The 18,101-nt window shown below is 39.7% G+C and overlaps 1 protein-coding gene across 7 annotated transcripts in view; it reads right to left on the bottom strand.

Moving 5' to 3' along the window:
• Positions 1 to 264: 264 nt before the first annotated feature.
• LOC124151828 (SWI/SNF complex subunit SMARCC2-like) overlaps positions 265 to 18,101 on the bottom strand; it is a 41,392-nt gene continuing 23,555 nt past the window's right edge. For 3 of the 7 annotated variants that reach the window (XM_046524478.2, XM_046524484.2, XM_046524493.2), the window contains exons 19-25: positions 17,590 to 17,684; positions 16,362 to 16,595; positions 15,548 to 15,727; positions 15,003 to 15,137; positions 14,341 to 14,494; positions 12,117 to 12,941; positions 265 to 2,886 (exon numbers count right to left, since the gene is read on the bottom strand). In XM_046524478.2, the coding sequence (XP_046380434.1) occupies positions 2,840 to 2,886; positions 12,117 to 12,941; positions 14,341 to 14,494; positions 15,003 to 15,137; positions 15,548 to 15,727; positions 16,362 to 16,595; positions 17,590 to 17,684 (1,670 nt within the window). In that variant the 3' untranslated portion in view covers positions 265 to 2,839. Of the gene's footprint in view, positions 2,887 to 8,499; positions 8,551 to 12,116; positions 12,942 to 14,340; positions 14,495 to 15,002; positions 15,138 to 15,547; positions 15,728 to 16,361; positions 16,596 to 17,589; positions 17,685 to 18,101 lie in introns of all 7 variants that reach the window. The other 4 variants (XM_046524500.2, XM_046524524.2, XM_046524518.2 and 1 more) reach the window with 4 other exon arrangements.

Raw genomic sequence — 18,101 nt, 5'->3', positions numbered from 1 at the left:
TCCATGATGGAGAGGGGTCTTGGTCAAATTATCAATCACTGGATTGTCTGGTCCAGATTTGATTATTTACAGGCCACTGCTGAAATATTGTTGAGTACTGCATTAAACAAACAAAATGTAAAATGCATCCATTTGGCTTCATGCTTGATTTGACAACTGGCATTTTGATTCATAATTAAGAAGTATTTGTAAAATTCTCTCAAGTAGCATGCTACTTGGTCTCTAATGAGCACAAGTGATGACAAAACAAAACAGAAAAACCAATTCATCAATATTGTATTTTATTTTTTTTATAAGAAGACAGAATTCGAAATGTCCGCACAGAGCACCATACAAGCTACGATACATTGAGAAAGTGACATGATATTTACAATGAGACGACCACCATGCAATGATGGTCTTCAGTGATATTGACAACATTAATGTCCACTCAACAGAGTGGACTGAGTGAAACATTACATATAGCAGTTAAGTGTCAATTACAAATTTATGAAATGTATTTGTAGTGAGAAGGGTATTCTACTTCCCGAAAAGTTATAATTCTTCACAAAAACGAAGTTTTACTTTCCAGCTGAAACAAAACTGGGTTTAAACCACACTGGAATATTGAATTTGAATCTGGGAGTCATTGTGACAAAGAATCAAAGTATATCATACATAAATAACGCAAATTCAACTTTCATCATTTTGAGGGTTCCAATCATAAGATTGTAAGTATTAAGATCTCGACAAATCTCATGGGCAAGAACATGACATTAAAACCCATTTAGTCAAAACATTTACTGCCATCATCACATACATCAAAATGATTCATTAACTTGTGTTACGTATTGTCCGCACCATTGTTCATGAAGCACTTCAACTGATGTATTGTGCATTCAAAACAAACCACAATACAGTAAGACAACAGTTTCGGCTGTGTGAAGGATTAAAAACGGAAAACGAACATATAATTTTGGCAAAAATGTACATTTTTAGATAAACCCATTTGTTTTACAGGACTTAAAAATATCCTCACCCTAAAGACAATATTTCTTAAAGGGGGGGGCACTATGCTTTGACAAGGTTGCAAATTGCAGTGAGTAAGAAACAGCAATTTTAAGTTTGCTAACCTTAAGTTTTATGATCAAGTTCAGCCTGTTGCAGGTTCTCTATTTAAATAATGCCCAATTTCATATAAGACATGTATAACATTTGATGGACCTTGACTTTAAGTGAGTCTTGTCCCTCTTAAAACCATACAACATTGTACATCAACTAATTCTCAGCATCACTGATGCAATACATGTAGTAAGAGAAAGTGGGTATCTGAAATAGACCCATCCTCATGAATCTGGGGTATTGTATCTCCCAACCATTAAGATAAATACCCTGGACCCATTCGCTACCATAGTTTCGCCTTGATCCCAATCTGACCAGCACAATGCTAAACCTTTCCGTCCTATCAACTCTCATGAGCAAGAGTAATTTTGTCCTAAGTTAAGTGAGTTTGATTTTATGCTGCTTTTAGCAATATTCCAGCAATATCACGGCGGGGGACACCAGAAATGGCTATGTTAAGAGACAGGGGCGACTGAGGTGGTGATATCACTTAAGAAACGAAGCTATGGTGGCGAAAGGGTCCTGGATATTTATCACAATAGTATAGAAATAAAATACCTTGGATAAACTATGACTTTTACACTATAAACATCAAAGAAAAGTTGACCAGAGACCACGACGGTTCCCACTTCTATTAAGCAACAACACAAATATATGAAAATAAGAAAATGACTATTTTACATAACAATGGTAAAGAATGTATATACATGTGAGTCACATGATGTGACAGCAATGTTTTCATTGTTACTAGGGGCTTATTTACTTTCCTTCAGCTTACCCTTTGAAAATCTTCTCTTACGGACAATACATAAATGCTATATTTTCAAAATATTTGCACCAAAAAGTTATCACTGATACATTGTAAGTGATGAATTAATGCAAATAGATAAAAAATGGAAATGATTAACTGGTATGTTTTATAATACAATGTTTGATTATCTTGAATAATTGCTAGTGTAAAATCAACATTTTGAGGAAATATTCCAATGAAACACAAATGTAAAGGAAGGATTATTTCCTTCATAAGTCATCATTATTTCATACATCAACTTAAATATGATGTAAGGCCACAATAGACTAAGAATTAGTTCCTCGGAAACACAGCTTTCTTCCTTCCTAAAAACAATGTTTGAATGTTTGGTAGGGATTATATTTAAGCTAAATACCGAAAATGACCTTTGGTTTCTCACTCATCAGATTGCCTAGAAATGGCTTGTAAGTACTGTGTTGGGCATATCAGTGAGTCAGTGAGTGAGTGAGTGAGTGAGTATGGTTATACGCCGCTTTTAGCAATATTCCAGAAATATCACAGCGGGGGACACCAGAAATGGGCTTCACACATTGTACCCATGTCAGGAATCGAAACTGGGTCTTCGGCATGACGAGCGAATGCTTAACCACTAGGCTACCCGACCGCCCTGTTGGGCATATCAAACTGGAGGATTAGTAATATATGTATTCACTAATATTTGATTGGATGACAGGACATAATATTTTTTCGGGTGAAAACAGCACTTCTTTAAATGCTTAAAAACATCTTTTGGTTTTATTTATAAAGTTATGATGGAATTAAAACATTGTCCTCTGTATCTGTATTTGTGAATATATCCGGAGAATAAAACAAAACAATTTGGAGTGGCTTATCTATGACATGGGGCATGGAAATGTATTAAGTTTGATGTAGAAACATTGAAGTGTACACATTTAGATGAAAAGATTTGACGGATGTTGAGATTCATCATTTGGAGGGTGGCGGCACCTGAGGTTGTTGTTCCGACCCGCTTTCTGAAAAACAGAAGGAAAAAACAAAATTTACCATCAAAGTATGTTTGATTTCCGAAAAGAAAACCCATAACACAATCACCATGACAACTGTGACAGCAATACCAACATTTCATCCCAAAATGGAAAATGAGAAATGGAAAAGTGATTATGGTAAGGAAAAACAAAATAATAAAGTGCAAATATAGTTTTAAGCCAATTGATCACCAAGACAACAAAATAAAAAAAAAACCTGCCAGTTGCAAACATGACCTCAGGTATGTTTATAAGGTATAAAATCACATAAGGTGACATACAGTTGATCACTGAAACAATAATATCAAGTAAGTGCCAGTTGCAAACATGTGCTCAGGCATGTTTTTAAGGTATCAAATCAGATAAAGTGATATTTCAGTTGATCACTGAGACAAAAAAAAAGACAAAAAAAAGCCAGTTGCAAACATATGCTATGATATGTTTTTAAGGTATCAAATCAGATAAAGTGATATTTCAGTTGATCACTGAGACAAAAAAAAGACAAAAAAAGCCAGTTGCAAACATATGCTATGGTATGTTCTTAAGGTATCAAATCTGACTAGGTGACATTTGAACCTGCTACAAATCATTTTAACCCTCCATACATGTGTATGTGATTATATGGCTGTGCTTCATTAAATTACTTGTAATAAGCCCAGACCAAGAACAGATACACAGTGAAACCTTGCTACTCCAGAAACCCACCTTATGAAGATTACTGCTCGGAACACGCAAATAAATATTTAGTTTACCACATAGCCATGATGTGCCAATTCAGAACTTGTTAATCCGAGCAATTTCTGGGAAAAGAACATCAAGATTTACGAGGTTTCGCCGTAGTTTTCAAACAGAACATCAGGATTTACGAGGTTTCACCATAGTTTTCAAACAGAACATCAGGATTTACAAGGTTTCAACGTAGGTTTCAAACAGAACATCGGGATTTACGAGATTCCACCGTAGTTTTCAAACAGAACATCAGGATTTACGAGGTTTCACCATAGTTTTCAAACAGAACATCAGGATTTACATGGTTTCAACGTAGGTTTTAAACAGAACATCAGGATTTACGAGGTTTCATCGTAGTTTTCTAACAAAACATCAGGATTTACGAGGTTTCACTGTAGGTTTCAAACAGAACATCAGCTTACAAAGAAGCTGTTCAACAATAACACAATGGTGACAAGGTCTTCAAAGATATGATTACACTGTATCACTTGAATATTCTTGAAAGACGATGCTAATATCCTTACGAGCCTGTCAGTATCAAGGAACGTGGATGAAACAGTACCACTGTTAAAGTGTTTTGGCCTAAGCATTATCTGCTGTGCTCTGTAGTGTGATGCAGACACATGTACAATTTATTTGTTTCGAAAACATGAGTCCACTGTTATAATATTAAACCCTGATAGCCAGTGTTCGTGTCATTTCATTTGTATGGTTGACATGCAAATGTACCGTATTTTCTTGAGTATAGTGCGCACCCATGTATAATGCACACCCCCCTCTAGCGGATTCAATATTTTGGAAAAAGAAAATTCGAATACCAAGCGCAGAAAAAAAATTACACCGTACCCCTTTAGCGAAGTCCGGCTAACGAACGGGTGATGAGAAACTTGGTCAGTACAAGTTGAAATTTGAGATAAAAAATCATCAGACATGTTGATTTACCGTTTAAATTGTATTTTTTGTTCTGCTAGGCATTGTTTTATATCCAGGGATTAAGATTACCATGTGTATTTTATCATAAACTAAGCCGGACACAGCAATCAGCTGTACACACATTTTCTTGGAATCTACTGGTGATTCAGTCAAGACAAACCCAATGATATAACTTTACAAGATTTTAATGCGAGGATCGGCAACAATTGTATCTGAAACTATTTTTTTATCAGGAATAATTTATTCCAATATCTTGTTAATTTAGATGCAGCTTTTACTAAACATATTTAAAATAATAATAACCCTAACCAAAGCAGCTGATCGCTATTGCAGGGTATTATTTTTTACAAGGAACCAGTCTGACCAGCAACCGTCAAGGCTCCCGTGCATGTGATCGCGTGATCGCGAGAATTACGTGTTGACATAGAATCTTCCAACAAAAACAAATATGACTTTTAACGAGTCACAGTATGGCATTTATGATATATGTATCCATTTTCTGTCAACTAAAGTTTGTTTCAAGGCGTCAATAGCGGTAATCTGACCGTGGTTGCTGTTAATAACGGTGAGTTGTGCGATCTTCCGATCGCTTCACACACGATTTCGCCGAAATTAATTAAAACAATATTAAAAGGAATTTTGAATAAAATTAATAAAATAAGTTACAAACATAAGTCCAGATATACAAAGAACACTTTTTATAGCCAGACAGTGTAATTACATGACTAATTTGCGTACTTCAGTATGGATTTTTTGACATGGTATTTCCGGTGTTACGCGCTCACGGTAATGTCTTTCCATGGGGGAAAAAACATCAAAACTCATTAATTCGTGTATAATGCACAGATGTGTTTTTTTGAAAAAAAGTGTGCACTATACAAGAAAATACGGTAAGTATGACAATAACTGTCATTCTCCATTTGTGATAGAGTAGTATCTTTCAGAGAAACCACCAGAAAAAAGGACTGACTGGGACAAACAGAAATCGCCAAGGTTTTGGTTCTCCAGAGAAAAAGACAGAAATACATCAGAAATATAAGTTGTACATTGAAACCAGTGCAGGTGTGGATGTGGTTGTGGACATGACACTTGCAGAAACAGGATAACATGATAAATATTTTGTAAGCAAAAGAGCATGCACCCCAAATAAGTTGCCACTGAATGTAAGAACCTATTCTAGTACATGGTCAAAAGCTGAAGATATTTACAGCAATAGTCTGTGAGACCTAGCACTAGGAACAGATCAATCCAACACTAGTCATATGAAACTGTGCTACCGATGTGTTGCTGTGTGAAACTAAAAGCGACACCACGTTAATGATTATTCTACTTTCAATATTGAGAACAAGTTTATTAAGCTCATCCACAAACTTTAGTACCGATCACAAAACCTTGGGAACCAAATAGTTTCAAATTCACTGACTACATTTTCCATAACTCATATCAATGCCCAGTGCCGTGCTTATGAATGCATATTGTTTAATTCCCCACTGAGCACAGTGGAGCACACTAGACCAGTGGTGTCAGGCACTTCAGTTTGCTATGAAGGGTTGCATCCCCTCACACAGATTCAGTTAGAATCCAAGACTTGACCAGCTCTGAAGAACGGTATTTCTGTTTCACAAAATTGGTCAATGAGGAAGATATGTGTTGACCTTGACCAGGTAAATGAGTGGTCAATGGTGAGATCAACAATATTAACAGCTACACCGATTCACTGACAACCCAATAACTTCCTCCGTAGTGTAGTAGAGAGAGTGTCTGCCTGGAGAGTGGAAAGTTGTGAGTAAGTGAGTGAGTGAGTTGGTTTAACGCCGCTTTTAACAGTATTCCAGTTAATTCGCGGTGTGTCAGCTTACCGGTAATGTGGGAGGAAAGCCGGAAGTGATGCAGGTCTCAGACGTTTACCACTTCGGTGAAACCCACGAGCACGGGTATGGTACTGACAAACCTAGAAACATAATCAGGGCAAACCGGGACTCGAACCCACAATCATAGGTTTCTGGCGTGCCTAAGGGACGCAACTCTGCACAGGGAATCGCAACAACTGGGCCACCCGTGCCCCCTGAAAGTTGGTTGTGAAAAGATGGAACTTGTTATCCTGCCTGGTGCTTGGCATTAATGGGATAAGAGAAGGACTGGTTGGATTGGAGCCAGTATACTGTGTCTAGTAGGGTATCCATGTTAAACTGCAGCATGGTAACTGAGTGAGATAGCGCTATAAACCTGGCATATAGCCAGACTGTTACCAGCAGCCACACACACACAAATGCATGTTTGATAAGAGACATATTCTTGAATGCAACACTAAACTACATTGCACTCATCCACTGAAAGCGAGACCAAGGCTGAGAGTTGGTCTGCTCATATGTTCAGCTGTCCAACTGGCAGAGTACCAACATTCTTCAGCCACCAGTATGGTCACCTGACTCCTCAGAAGTGAGTGGTTCAGCTCGGTTTTTCCCATACTTTTAGCATTATTTCAGAAGTAAGTGAGTGAGGTGTTTCGCCGCTTTTCGCAAATTCCAGCACTATCCCCGCAGGGGACACCAGAAATGGGCTTCACACATTGTACCCATTGTAGGGAATCGAACTCGGGCCTTTGGCGTGACGAGCTAACACTTTAACCAACAGGCTATCCCAATCAGAAAGTGACACTAAGGTGGTCTTCACAGTCTTTGTGATGATCCAACACTTAAACAACTAGGCCACCCAACCACCCCTCTTTAGCTCAAAATGAAGAACTATCAAACTATTCTGCATGTTTGCAAAGAATACAATTACACAAAGTTCAACAATAAAAGCAATTAGATAAACAAAACTGCATCTGCAACAACAAACACTGCTGTCAACAAACATTGGCCACAAACCTTCGGACATTGCATTATGGTGTTTGTTCATATGATTGGTAAATACACTGCATGTAAAACAATGTGAAATCACATGTACCATTGTGTGTAGCGTGCAGTCCAACAACACTGATGGAAATGTTTGACCCGACTCTCACAAAGATTGCTGATCCTGTACATTGCTCATACTCAGAATTGCGTTTAATCCTATCGTAGATGTAGAATTAAGCCATATTCTATCTAAACAATTCAACAAAAATAAGCCACATTCTTCAACAATTCTTGAAATTTTAAGCCATAATCTATCATAAGACAATCAATGTAGAATTGAATTATATTCTATCATAATTCATCGAGAATATGCTATCTAGTTAATTTGTCATAAAAAAAATGACTTAAAGCATCAAAGTCAAATGCTTGACTATTCATGCTGTAATTACAGCATTAAGACTACTTTTAATAATATATTTCTAAATACCTTTTAAGACATTTTGGGTTTTTGGATAATCACCAGTTGCCAGGATATAGTCCAGATGCTCTCGTTACAGAACACCACACAACACAGTAATATGTACTTGAAGCCAAACTGTTTTGCATTATTCGGAAAGCTTATACAAATATCCCTGCTACTACTAAACAATATCTTCATCAAAATTAAAATTTGGGATTTCTTGTTTTCCAAAATCAAGGGATATTTAAACTTTAAATCATTAAATTGCATTCAATTCAATAATGTCAAACTAGGCATTAAATCCTCTTCTCTATATTGGTCCTGTTATCAGTAAAATACAAATCACCTTACAAAGCCATAACATTAGTTATCACTAAAGTAGCATGAATTGGGAAATGTTTAATTCCAGTTCTGGATTATATAATACTGACATTTGCTGCAGACTTGGTCTGAATATCGGCCTCTACGCAGGTCTGGGTAGATCTCTGTCTACATGTATAGAACAGGAAAGTAAATACAATGATTCTTTTCGAAAGATTCAGGGTCAAACTTTTCCAGCAGCATCCATCACCATCAACAAAAATGTAGCCAGGACTCGACTGACGGACAACATGGAAAAGTGCAAGGTTAATAACTCACCGCCATTTTAGAGACTTATGTCTCAATTGAGTTTGAACGATGTTAGTTCACCTAAAAAATAGATCACGTATTCAACTTGGACAGAATAGTTCCAGCATTCATAGGATCATTTCACCATGAACTCTGCAGCTCAAGAGAGAAAATGAAAGCTGTTTCATGTAAGAGTGTCATGAGACATCGATGAACATGTTTTGCAATTGTTTGCCTTATGATTGTACTATGTCAATAGGAATTTTTAAAAACCAATGGCATGGGGTGTACAATATTCTAGATCAGTTACAAATAAAACATAAAACTCAGTTTTTCCAGTCAAATATAAAACCTTATTATGACATCTTCAGATTAGAGTTACTCCCCTTTGGTTTGAGTAGCGACAAGGAGGAAAATGGCCAACTTTCACTTATCAGTAATACTTTATTAATTTCTATTAAATGGATGAATATAATTATTAAGCCTTAAAGTTTGTTTAATACAACTGAAATAGATGACAACTATATCAATATCAAAGTGTGGGGTACAACTGCAACACTATCGCAATAGTGAAAATAATCCCAACAGTCTCCCCAAGTTTCAAGCCTCAATCAGCAATATTACAGTTGCAGTATTGCCCTTAGGGTATGTTGACACAATACCCCACTCAGCCCTCGAAACTCCGCTAGCCCGCTAGCCCGAGACTACTAAATTGTGCTGAGTGAATATGCAATGATGGTAGTCCTCATTGATAAGCATCTTCCTGAGACAAGGGAGTTAACTGTCTATAAAAGTCCTCCCTTGCCAAACTAGGCTGGAATTATGGAGTTATATTTTGGCTGGACTAACACGTTTATGCATAGTCCAATCAAAATTGCAAAACGAAATCAACATCCTGTTCATAAACTGCCATGCAGATTTTGGTTGATTGCAGGATTTGCAATGCATGTGTAACGTCAACTTAGCGTCAAGATATTTTCCAAATCTTGTCATATCTTTAAAGAAGGTGCTCACATGATTTGATGCACTATGCAAAATAAGACCTGTTTTATTACAATATAGATCTTGATTATCGATCAGACTGTCTTCACTGGGCCCGCTATTTTGTTTGAAGCAAATGTGATATCAGAGATGGCATCTGATTAGTCAATAGGAGGGACTCTTAATAGCCACTGGTGGTGCTACAATCAAGCCCAGAAATTCCAGCCTAGTTCGGCAAGGGTGGAAACTGGACTTTACAGTCAGTTAACTCTCTTGCCTTGGGAAGATGATTGACTAGAAGCATTTGTGAACTATAATTCTGAAACTGTTCTCAATGCTTCAATTTTGCTACAGCAAAACTGACTGCAAAGGTAGACAGTAAACATTTTTATAGTTCAAGCAGGACTACCTACCAACTCTGAGGACTAGTGAAGTAAGGTTACCTCTGGACTAGTCTTAAAAAAGACCAATTTCTAAGAATGTCACTGATGCTCATTCAAGTTGCTTCTTAATGACCTAAAGCATGAAAATTCAAAAGCCTGGCTATCTATACTCTAATTACATCATTAAGACTACCTTAAAAACTTATCTCAGAAACGTTCAGAAACTACAGGGTGTACAAAATATCTACAAGATTATATAACTTTCTACTTTCGGAACTTGTTTTAGTTCATTTTGGCCATACAGAAATTAGACAAGCTGGTTTGAATGATTCACTCACTCATACTGAGAACCTCTAAGCCTCAATGATATTCAGCAGATAAGAAAGTTCTCCTGACATTAACTATAGATTGAGTGAGTGAGTCGGGTTTGATGCCGCTTTTAACAGTATTCCAGTTATATCACGGTCTGTCAGCTTAATATGGGAGGAAAGCTCGAAGTGACGTTTACCACTTCGGTGAAATCCACGACACGGGTATGGTGCTGACAAACCTAGAAACATAATTGAGGCGATCTGGGATTCGAACCCACAATCATAGGTTTCTGGCATGCCCAAGGGACGCAACTCTGCACAGCGAATCGCGGCTCCTAAGACGACTGGGCCACCCGAGCCCCCTGAACTACTATGGAGATGTCCTCAGATGTTAGAGAAAGTTATTCTTTCATATTACTATAGTTAATCTGTCATGTGAAATTAACTGTAGTAATATCAAACAAATCGCAGGTCCCTTAACCTTGAGTAGCATATGTTATGTGTATGTACATGTTTGCAATATAAATATTCATATCAGGACCTGACAAGTCTGTGATATTGTAAGCACCAATCCATGCCATGTGGGTCGATGGCATGCATCAACCAAGTCACCAAAACCGACCACACCATTTAGTGACCGCTTACGACCAGCATGGGTTGCTGGGGACCGTGGAATCCCACACGGGTGAAAAAAAATAAACACAAAAAGTCTGAATCATACATGTCATATGTTCCTAACGTCACTTCCCGATCAAATATGGAACAACTCCGAAAAAGTAGAAATTCAGAATTGTAACAAATGCAACAAGTCACTTCTAGTTTCATGACCATTCTGAAACAGGGACACTCATATCTCCATTCAGAAACCAAGCTTACTCACAGCCTTCAAAATTCACACTAGTCCGCTTGCCCGAGACTACAAAGTTTTAAAGAGGACAAGTAAAATTCAAATGACGGTAGTCTTCATTCATTAGCTGCATTTGAGAGCCATAATTCTGAATCAGTTCTCAATGCTTCAATTTCCCTACAAGTTAGAACTGAACAAAACTGACAGTTCAAGCAGGAATAGCTACAATCTCATGAATTTCTGAGGCTGAACTCACTCCTCAAAAGCTTCTAACAGCACAAACATTCAGTTCTGACTCAAAAACACGAAGAGGTTGATATTCATTCACATCCATTATAATATCCAAACAAAGATTAGAATGGTAAATATGGATATATATGATTAAATAATGCATTAATATTTTCCACAAGCAAAGTTTTCTAGACCCAGAGTCCTTCTGAAAACTACACTGGGTAAGAAAGTCTCAAGAACTCCAAGTGCTGTGTTAAATATTTCTAGTCTTGGGGAGGGAGGGAGGGACAGGACATAGGGTTGGGTCCGGGTTCAAGAGGGGAAGAAGTGTTTTGTTGCTTGTGGAGCAGTACCAATCCCATGGAATTTCTAAATAGTTAAGCAGAGACAAAGCCAGAATGGCTTCAGCCAGCCAATGAGGAAAATCTTGGCGGGATCGTTCTACTTTTAGTTCAATTCAACACTTGACATTAATTGCAAGAAGTTTTAATTTAGCATTCTAATCTTCACATGGCATGGGCGAAATAATGACTTCATAGGTGTATTACAAGCATACCATGCAGAGCAAGAATAATTCTTTACTAAAGTCAATGAAGAAGAAATCAAGATTCTTAAAACAACTTGAAAAAGGCGAAGCAAAGAAGCAAAATGAATACATCTGGATTTGTGTTGATGAATTTGAATAACAAATATTCATTTCCATGAAATTTTGTTTCTTAATATTCGATATCAAAGGATCAAAAGATGTTTTAAGATGCTACTTTAAAAGGAAGTTTCGTATTTTTTTCTCTATCTGTTTAATGAATGAAATCATTGTTGCTGGCAATGTTTGATTGGCTGATCCAGATGTATTTTGAAACAAGACAACGGAAGATTGATAAGCTTCCTACTTACCAGGTGCGCTACCTGGCTGATTCATAGCTCGGCCGGAAGCGGGAAGCGGAGTGCTCTGGGGTGGCATGCCATGACCCGGGGTAGGGTACTGACTAGCTTGAGGTGGAGGGTAAGGCTGGCCGGCCTGAGGGGGGTAAGGCCCAGCTTGGTTGAAGTTCGGGTAGGGTCCCTGGGGGTGGGGTGGATACTGTTGCGACTGCTGTGGCTGCTGAGGGTAAGGTGCTTGGTTTTGTGAGTGAGGAGGCGGATATGATGGCTGACCTTGCGAGTGTGGCTGGAAGGACCCTGGTTGTTGCTGTTGCTGTTGCTGTTGTTGCGGTGGCTGTTGCTGTCCTTGGTGGTAAGGCGCCATCTGTCCGGGGTTGGGCTGCTGGTAGGGCTGAGGTGGCGGGCCCTGGTGGCCTGGCTGTGGGTAGTTCTGTTGGGGCTGTCCCTGGGGTCCTGGCGACTGGGTGGAGAACTGCTGTGGAGCAGGAGAAGGGGTGGAGTAGGGTTGCTGCTGAGCCGGCCCCGTCATCTGCTGGTAGGGGGACTGTCCAGGGGGCTGACTCGGGGGTTGATGCACTGGCGCTGCCGAAGCCTGAGGTCCCTGGGGGTGGGGTGATTGAGTCTGTGGCGGGGTGGGGGTTAACTGCTGAGGCGTAGCAGGCTGGGAGGAGGACTGGGGAGGAGCAGGCGAGCCCGAGGACACCTGATGAGCCTGTTGTACCTGTGGCCCCTGGGGAGGCATAGGTGACCCATGCATGGGGTAGTTACCCTGACCCACAGCAGCTGCAAGGGTGGGGTTCTGCACTGCGGCATTAGCTCCACTGGTGGAACCAGCACCTGCAAATGAGGACCCAATTTGTAAAAACATGGCATCACCATCTTTTTCAAATTATTGTTAGATATATCCAGTATTTTTTCATCTAAAGCATTGCTATGTTATGTAAGAGATATTACACGGCAGAGAATTACAGTTGTGCCTCTGCAAGTCAGCAGAAATAAAGTGAGAAATAAAACGAGAGATTTATCATCACTTTGAAAAGTATTTCATAACCTTTATATGTATTATAGGAGTGCTCTTTGTTTGTTTGTTGTTTATCGCCGCACTTAGCAATATTCAATCGATATAACAGCTGTAAATAATCAAGTCTGGACCAGACAATCCAGTTATTGATATCATGAGCATCCATCCACACAGTTGGATACCATGACATGTATCAACCAAGTCAGCAAGCCTTGACCACCTGATTCCGTCAGTTGCCTCTTACGACAAGCATAGTCGCATCTTACAACAAGCATGCGTTGCTGAAGACCTATTCTAACCCAGATCTTTATGGGTCTATTAAAGGAGTTGGTGAGAGAGGAAGTTGTGTTTAAGTTGTGTTTAACCTGGCAGTATTCAGTATTTTAGTAATATCAATGTGAGCTAACTATACTGAACAAAACAAGTTATGGATCATGAATATTTGGGGGATATTTTTATGAAATTGTGTGCTCAGTCTTCACTACAAAAAATTATCCTGAAAATATTCATGATCCCTAAATTATTTTGTTCATCATAGTAACAAAGCAGGGTCTTGTTTGCCCTGGCAAATCAGTGGCTAAGAGCCTACCACCAGGTCCTCATTTTGTCGACTCTTACAACAAGCACAGATGTACTGAGGATCCATTCTGACTGAAAGTGAGTGAGTGAGTGAGTGAGTGAGTATGGTTTTACACCGCTTTTAGCAATATTCCAGCAATATCACGGCGGGGGACACCAAAAATGGGCTTCACACATTGTACCCATGTCGGGAATCAAACCCGGTCTTCGGCGTCTGACTGAAAGTGAGCTAAACAGAGCCCACCCAACAAGGAGTGAGCATGTGAATGTCCATGTATTTCACTGCAAACTGTTACTAATCAAACAAGGCAAGTCTGTGACTAAAAGTATCATGAACTATCCACACAATTGGGTAAGATAAACCACATCACAAAGTCTGACCACCCAATCCTAGCTCTCACAAGCATGATGTTCTTGGGGGATATTCTGAGCCAATAGGCAAATCAGTGACTGAATCATCATCAACTATCCACACAATTGGGTAAGATAAGTCAAATCACAAAGTCTGACCACCCAAGTCAAGAGATAGTCAGCTCTCACAGGCATGAGGTTCTCTGGGCCTATTCTGACCCACCATCCCCACAGAAGATAACGCAGTCATGGGGAGTCCTGAGTGTACTAAGATGTCTGCCCTACCCGCATCCCCTCCCTGCTGCTGAGCCTGCTGCTGTCGCTGCTCGGAGGCCAGCTGCTGCATGGCGATCTGCCTGGCGCGGTACTCAGCTGCCCGGATCTGCTCCATGTGGAACTGCTGCCTCTCCTGCAGGAGCTGCTGTCTCTGGTACTCCAGCTGTGGACAGGCATGGTGTTACAGAGGTGAATGTTGGACAGGCATGCTGTTACAGAGCTGAATGTTGGACAGGCATGGTGTTACAGAGGTGAATGTTGGACAGGCATGGTGTTACAGAGGTGAATGTTGGACAGGCATGGTGTTACAGAGGTGAATGTTGGACAGGCATGGTGTTACAGAGGTGAATGTTGGACAGGCATGGTGTTAAAGAGGTGAATGTTGGACAGTCATGGTGTTACAGAGGTGAATGTTGGACAGTCATGGTGTTACAGAGGTGAATGTTGACAGTCAAGGTGCTATAGAGGTGAATGCTGGACAGTATGTCTTAATACTAGACAAGAGTGGAATATTGCAACAGTTTTAGTCTAAACACTAGTTATTAACATGACAGCAATATTACAGCCACAAAGAATTGTTCCACCCATTTTGGCAATCCTAATCTTGAAACTATGGAGATACGGCAGCTGGGGTGCTCAGATCACTTTAAGCCACGCCTTGCTCCACCTACCGCTTCTCTCTCCCTGTCCATGATTGTCTCCAGCTCCTCAAAGTGTCTCAGTTTGATCTCCAGTTTCTTCATCTGTGTCTCAACCAGCAGCGCCACCAGACTCTTGATCTTCCTCTCCTCCACAGCAGCCAGGTGCTGAAGAAAGCAACACATAGTACAAGTCAATACCAACCACCACACACAAATCTGAGGCAACTGATAGACCAGGAAGCAAACAAGAACAATATACACAATACTGCTTTGTGACAATCCCATATCCCATCTCATTATTAGAGGTTTACAGTACCCTCAACAATATTCCAGCAATAGGACTGCAGACTGTTAACATTAGAGTCTGGACAAAACAAACCAGTGATTGATTTTAGAAGCAAAATACCAAGCCATCAGAGTCCAAAACAAGAAACCAAAAGTCACCGAGCCAGGCAACCAGATCAGTTTAATCACCTTGTATCACAAACATAGGTTGCTAATGCCTTATGTTAACCCGGAACCACCACAGGGAGTGTCTATCTCCGATTATGGACTTGTTTGGCTGACCAGCTTACCTTGGCCTTGACGGCAGCTGCAGCAAGAGCAGAGGCTGCAGCCGTGGCGATGTTGCCATCCTTGCCATCCTTGACTTTCTCCACCTTCTCCAGTGCCTTCTCTTCTTCTTCCTTTTCTTCTTCCTTCTTATCTGTAGCTTCACTGTCTTCCGGCTTCTCACTGGCATCATCTTGTTTCGACTGAACAGAACAAAATTTGTGTTAAAAATATAAACGAGCCAAACTTTGCAAAGGAAATATCATCACAACCAACCCTCTGAAAAGTGTGTTGGTCTGTCTGCTGTTTTACGCCACACTCAGCCTAATTCCAACCACAAGGGCAGTCTAAAAGAATCAAGTCTGGACCAGACAAAGCAGAGACTGACATGTGCAATGTCCCAGGCCATTCAGGTACAAAGACACGTCACCAAGCATGACCACCTCATCCATTTAGAAGTATAAGACACGCATTGATGCTCATGATGTCAATCACTGGTTTGTCTGGTCCTAACTTGATTATTTACATACATAGCTGGGATAATGATGAGTGTGGCATCAAACAACAAACAAACAAATGAAATCAAGTGCTAGCCATAATCACCTGCTATTTTACCCACCCGATCACCAGTTTAGTCTAATCTTATAGGACAACGATTCGTCTCCAGAATGGCTAGTCTACCTGAAATGATTTACTTCTAGTAATCATATTACCAGATGGTAGCCTTAAAGCTACCAGGAGCTTGCATCTGAAACCTTGGCTGTGACATTTAAGGGGACCTTTCATTGACATGAACCAAATGATAAACCCTTCTCCCGAGGTACACCATTTCTCTACCTTGGCAACAGAAGCTTTGCCTCCCACCTTTTCTGTTTCTTCTCCTTCTTCCTTCTCAGCAGTTTCAGTTTTTTCTTCTGAATCTTTGGATTCCTTCTCAGGCTCTTTCTCTTTTTCCTTCTCCTCCTCTTTTTCTTTCTCCTCTTTGTCTTTCTTTTCCCCACCTTCTTCCTTATCCTCTTTCTCCTTCTTCGTCACCACATCAGTGCTGTCTGTCTCCATCGCCTCCTCACTCTGACAGACAAACAACAACATTGTAACTAACAGATCACAAAGCTGACATCTATAACACAATTGTGAAGCACCATGACCATACCCATTTTGTAACTAGTTTCATATGTGGTGAGTAGTCATTGGAGTATCTAACAATTGCCAAAGCAGGAAGTTTATTTGTCTTCTTTTATGTAACCCCTACCACTAACAACATGAAAGTGAAACCAAATGCCCTTATCGCACACAAAAAGAAGCATTATGCAGAATAAACCCTTATAAATAAATTGTAAGGGATTTCATGATATTTGATTGGCTAACCATAAACTGGGAAGATATTAGGGCTGAACCTACTAACAGAATTCTTTTACCTGATTGGCTGAAAATAGAATGGGCAGGACTTGTTACATTAATGCCCTAAAAAGGTCACCGTTTTCGTACAGTAGTCTACAATTTTATCGACAGTGTTCACTACTAAATGAGCAGTCTATGAAGTTATTATTGTTGAAGTATTTTACTCATAAGAATTGACCAATATCTTTTTGCGTTTGTGGAGTTATAAATGTAGAATCTTTTGAAGTCAGTTCTTATAGAGAGACAACCCAGTATCAATACACTACAGCCTACAATATCGCATCGTAAGGAACATTTCCAATGAAATAATGTCACAATTATCCCCTGACTAGCAACAAAACCATTACAGGGAAATGGGGCTTAACATTGCATTCAAGATGACTGACTCCAAGCCAACCAGTACTTCCCCTAAATGAGAGGCAAGCAGGATAACAAGTACCTTCTGTTAATGTCTTTTGATATGATACAGCCGGGGATCGAACCAAAGACATTTCACAGACGCTCTCTCCACGAGAAGATCAATCATACTAGAATGGATTTTCAAACTTTAAACTACTCCACTGGGAAGGGTTGCCCATGGATGTAAATTTAGGGTATTCGAAAGCCAAGAACAAGGATGTGTTTTGCAAAACAGATTTAATATATACATAATATTCCAACTTACTGGTTCATCTTTCTTTTCTTCCTTTATTTCCTTCTTCGTCTCGTCCGTCTCAGCAGCCTTGACTTCTTCCCCATTAGGTATCGTCTCAGCAGGCTCTGAACACACAGGAAATAACATTAGTCCTCCTCATGTAAAAAACACAATTGTGAATGACACATTCTGTGACTTTCCCCACAAGTGCAAATCCCTAACTAAAACTAAAATATAAAGAAAAGGATGTTAAGAGCCAAGTTCAGGCAGGTAGACCTAAACCTTATTGACACACATTGCCTTTATACTCTTATTCCCTCCTGGCCAGAAGCTTAAAGCCAGGCCCTGCCACTTACAACACAGCTACAATACATACACAGTGAAGAACAGGTGACTTGTCAAACTGAAGGGTGAGTGAGTTAGGCGTATAGCTGTTTATGGACAGTATGTAGTTGGTTGGTTTGTTGTTTTACGCCGCACTCAGCAATATTCCAGCTATATGACGGCGGTCTGTAAATAATCAAGTCTGGACCAGACAATCC

The sequence above is a fragment of the Haliotis rufescens genome, unplaced genomic scaffold (genome assembly GCF_023055435.1).
Source record: "Haliotis rufescens isolate VD_foot unplaced genomic scaffold, xgHalRufe1.0.p SCAF_4, whole genome shotgun sequence".
Taxonomy (NCBI): Eukaryota; Metazoa; Mollusca; class Gastropoda; order Lepetellida; family Haliotidae; genus Haliotis; species Haliotis rufescens.
Note: the sequence above shows the minus strand (reverse complement) of the source record. Positions and strands in the feature narration are given on the sequence as shown.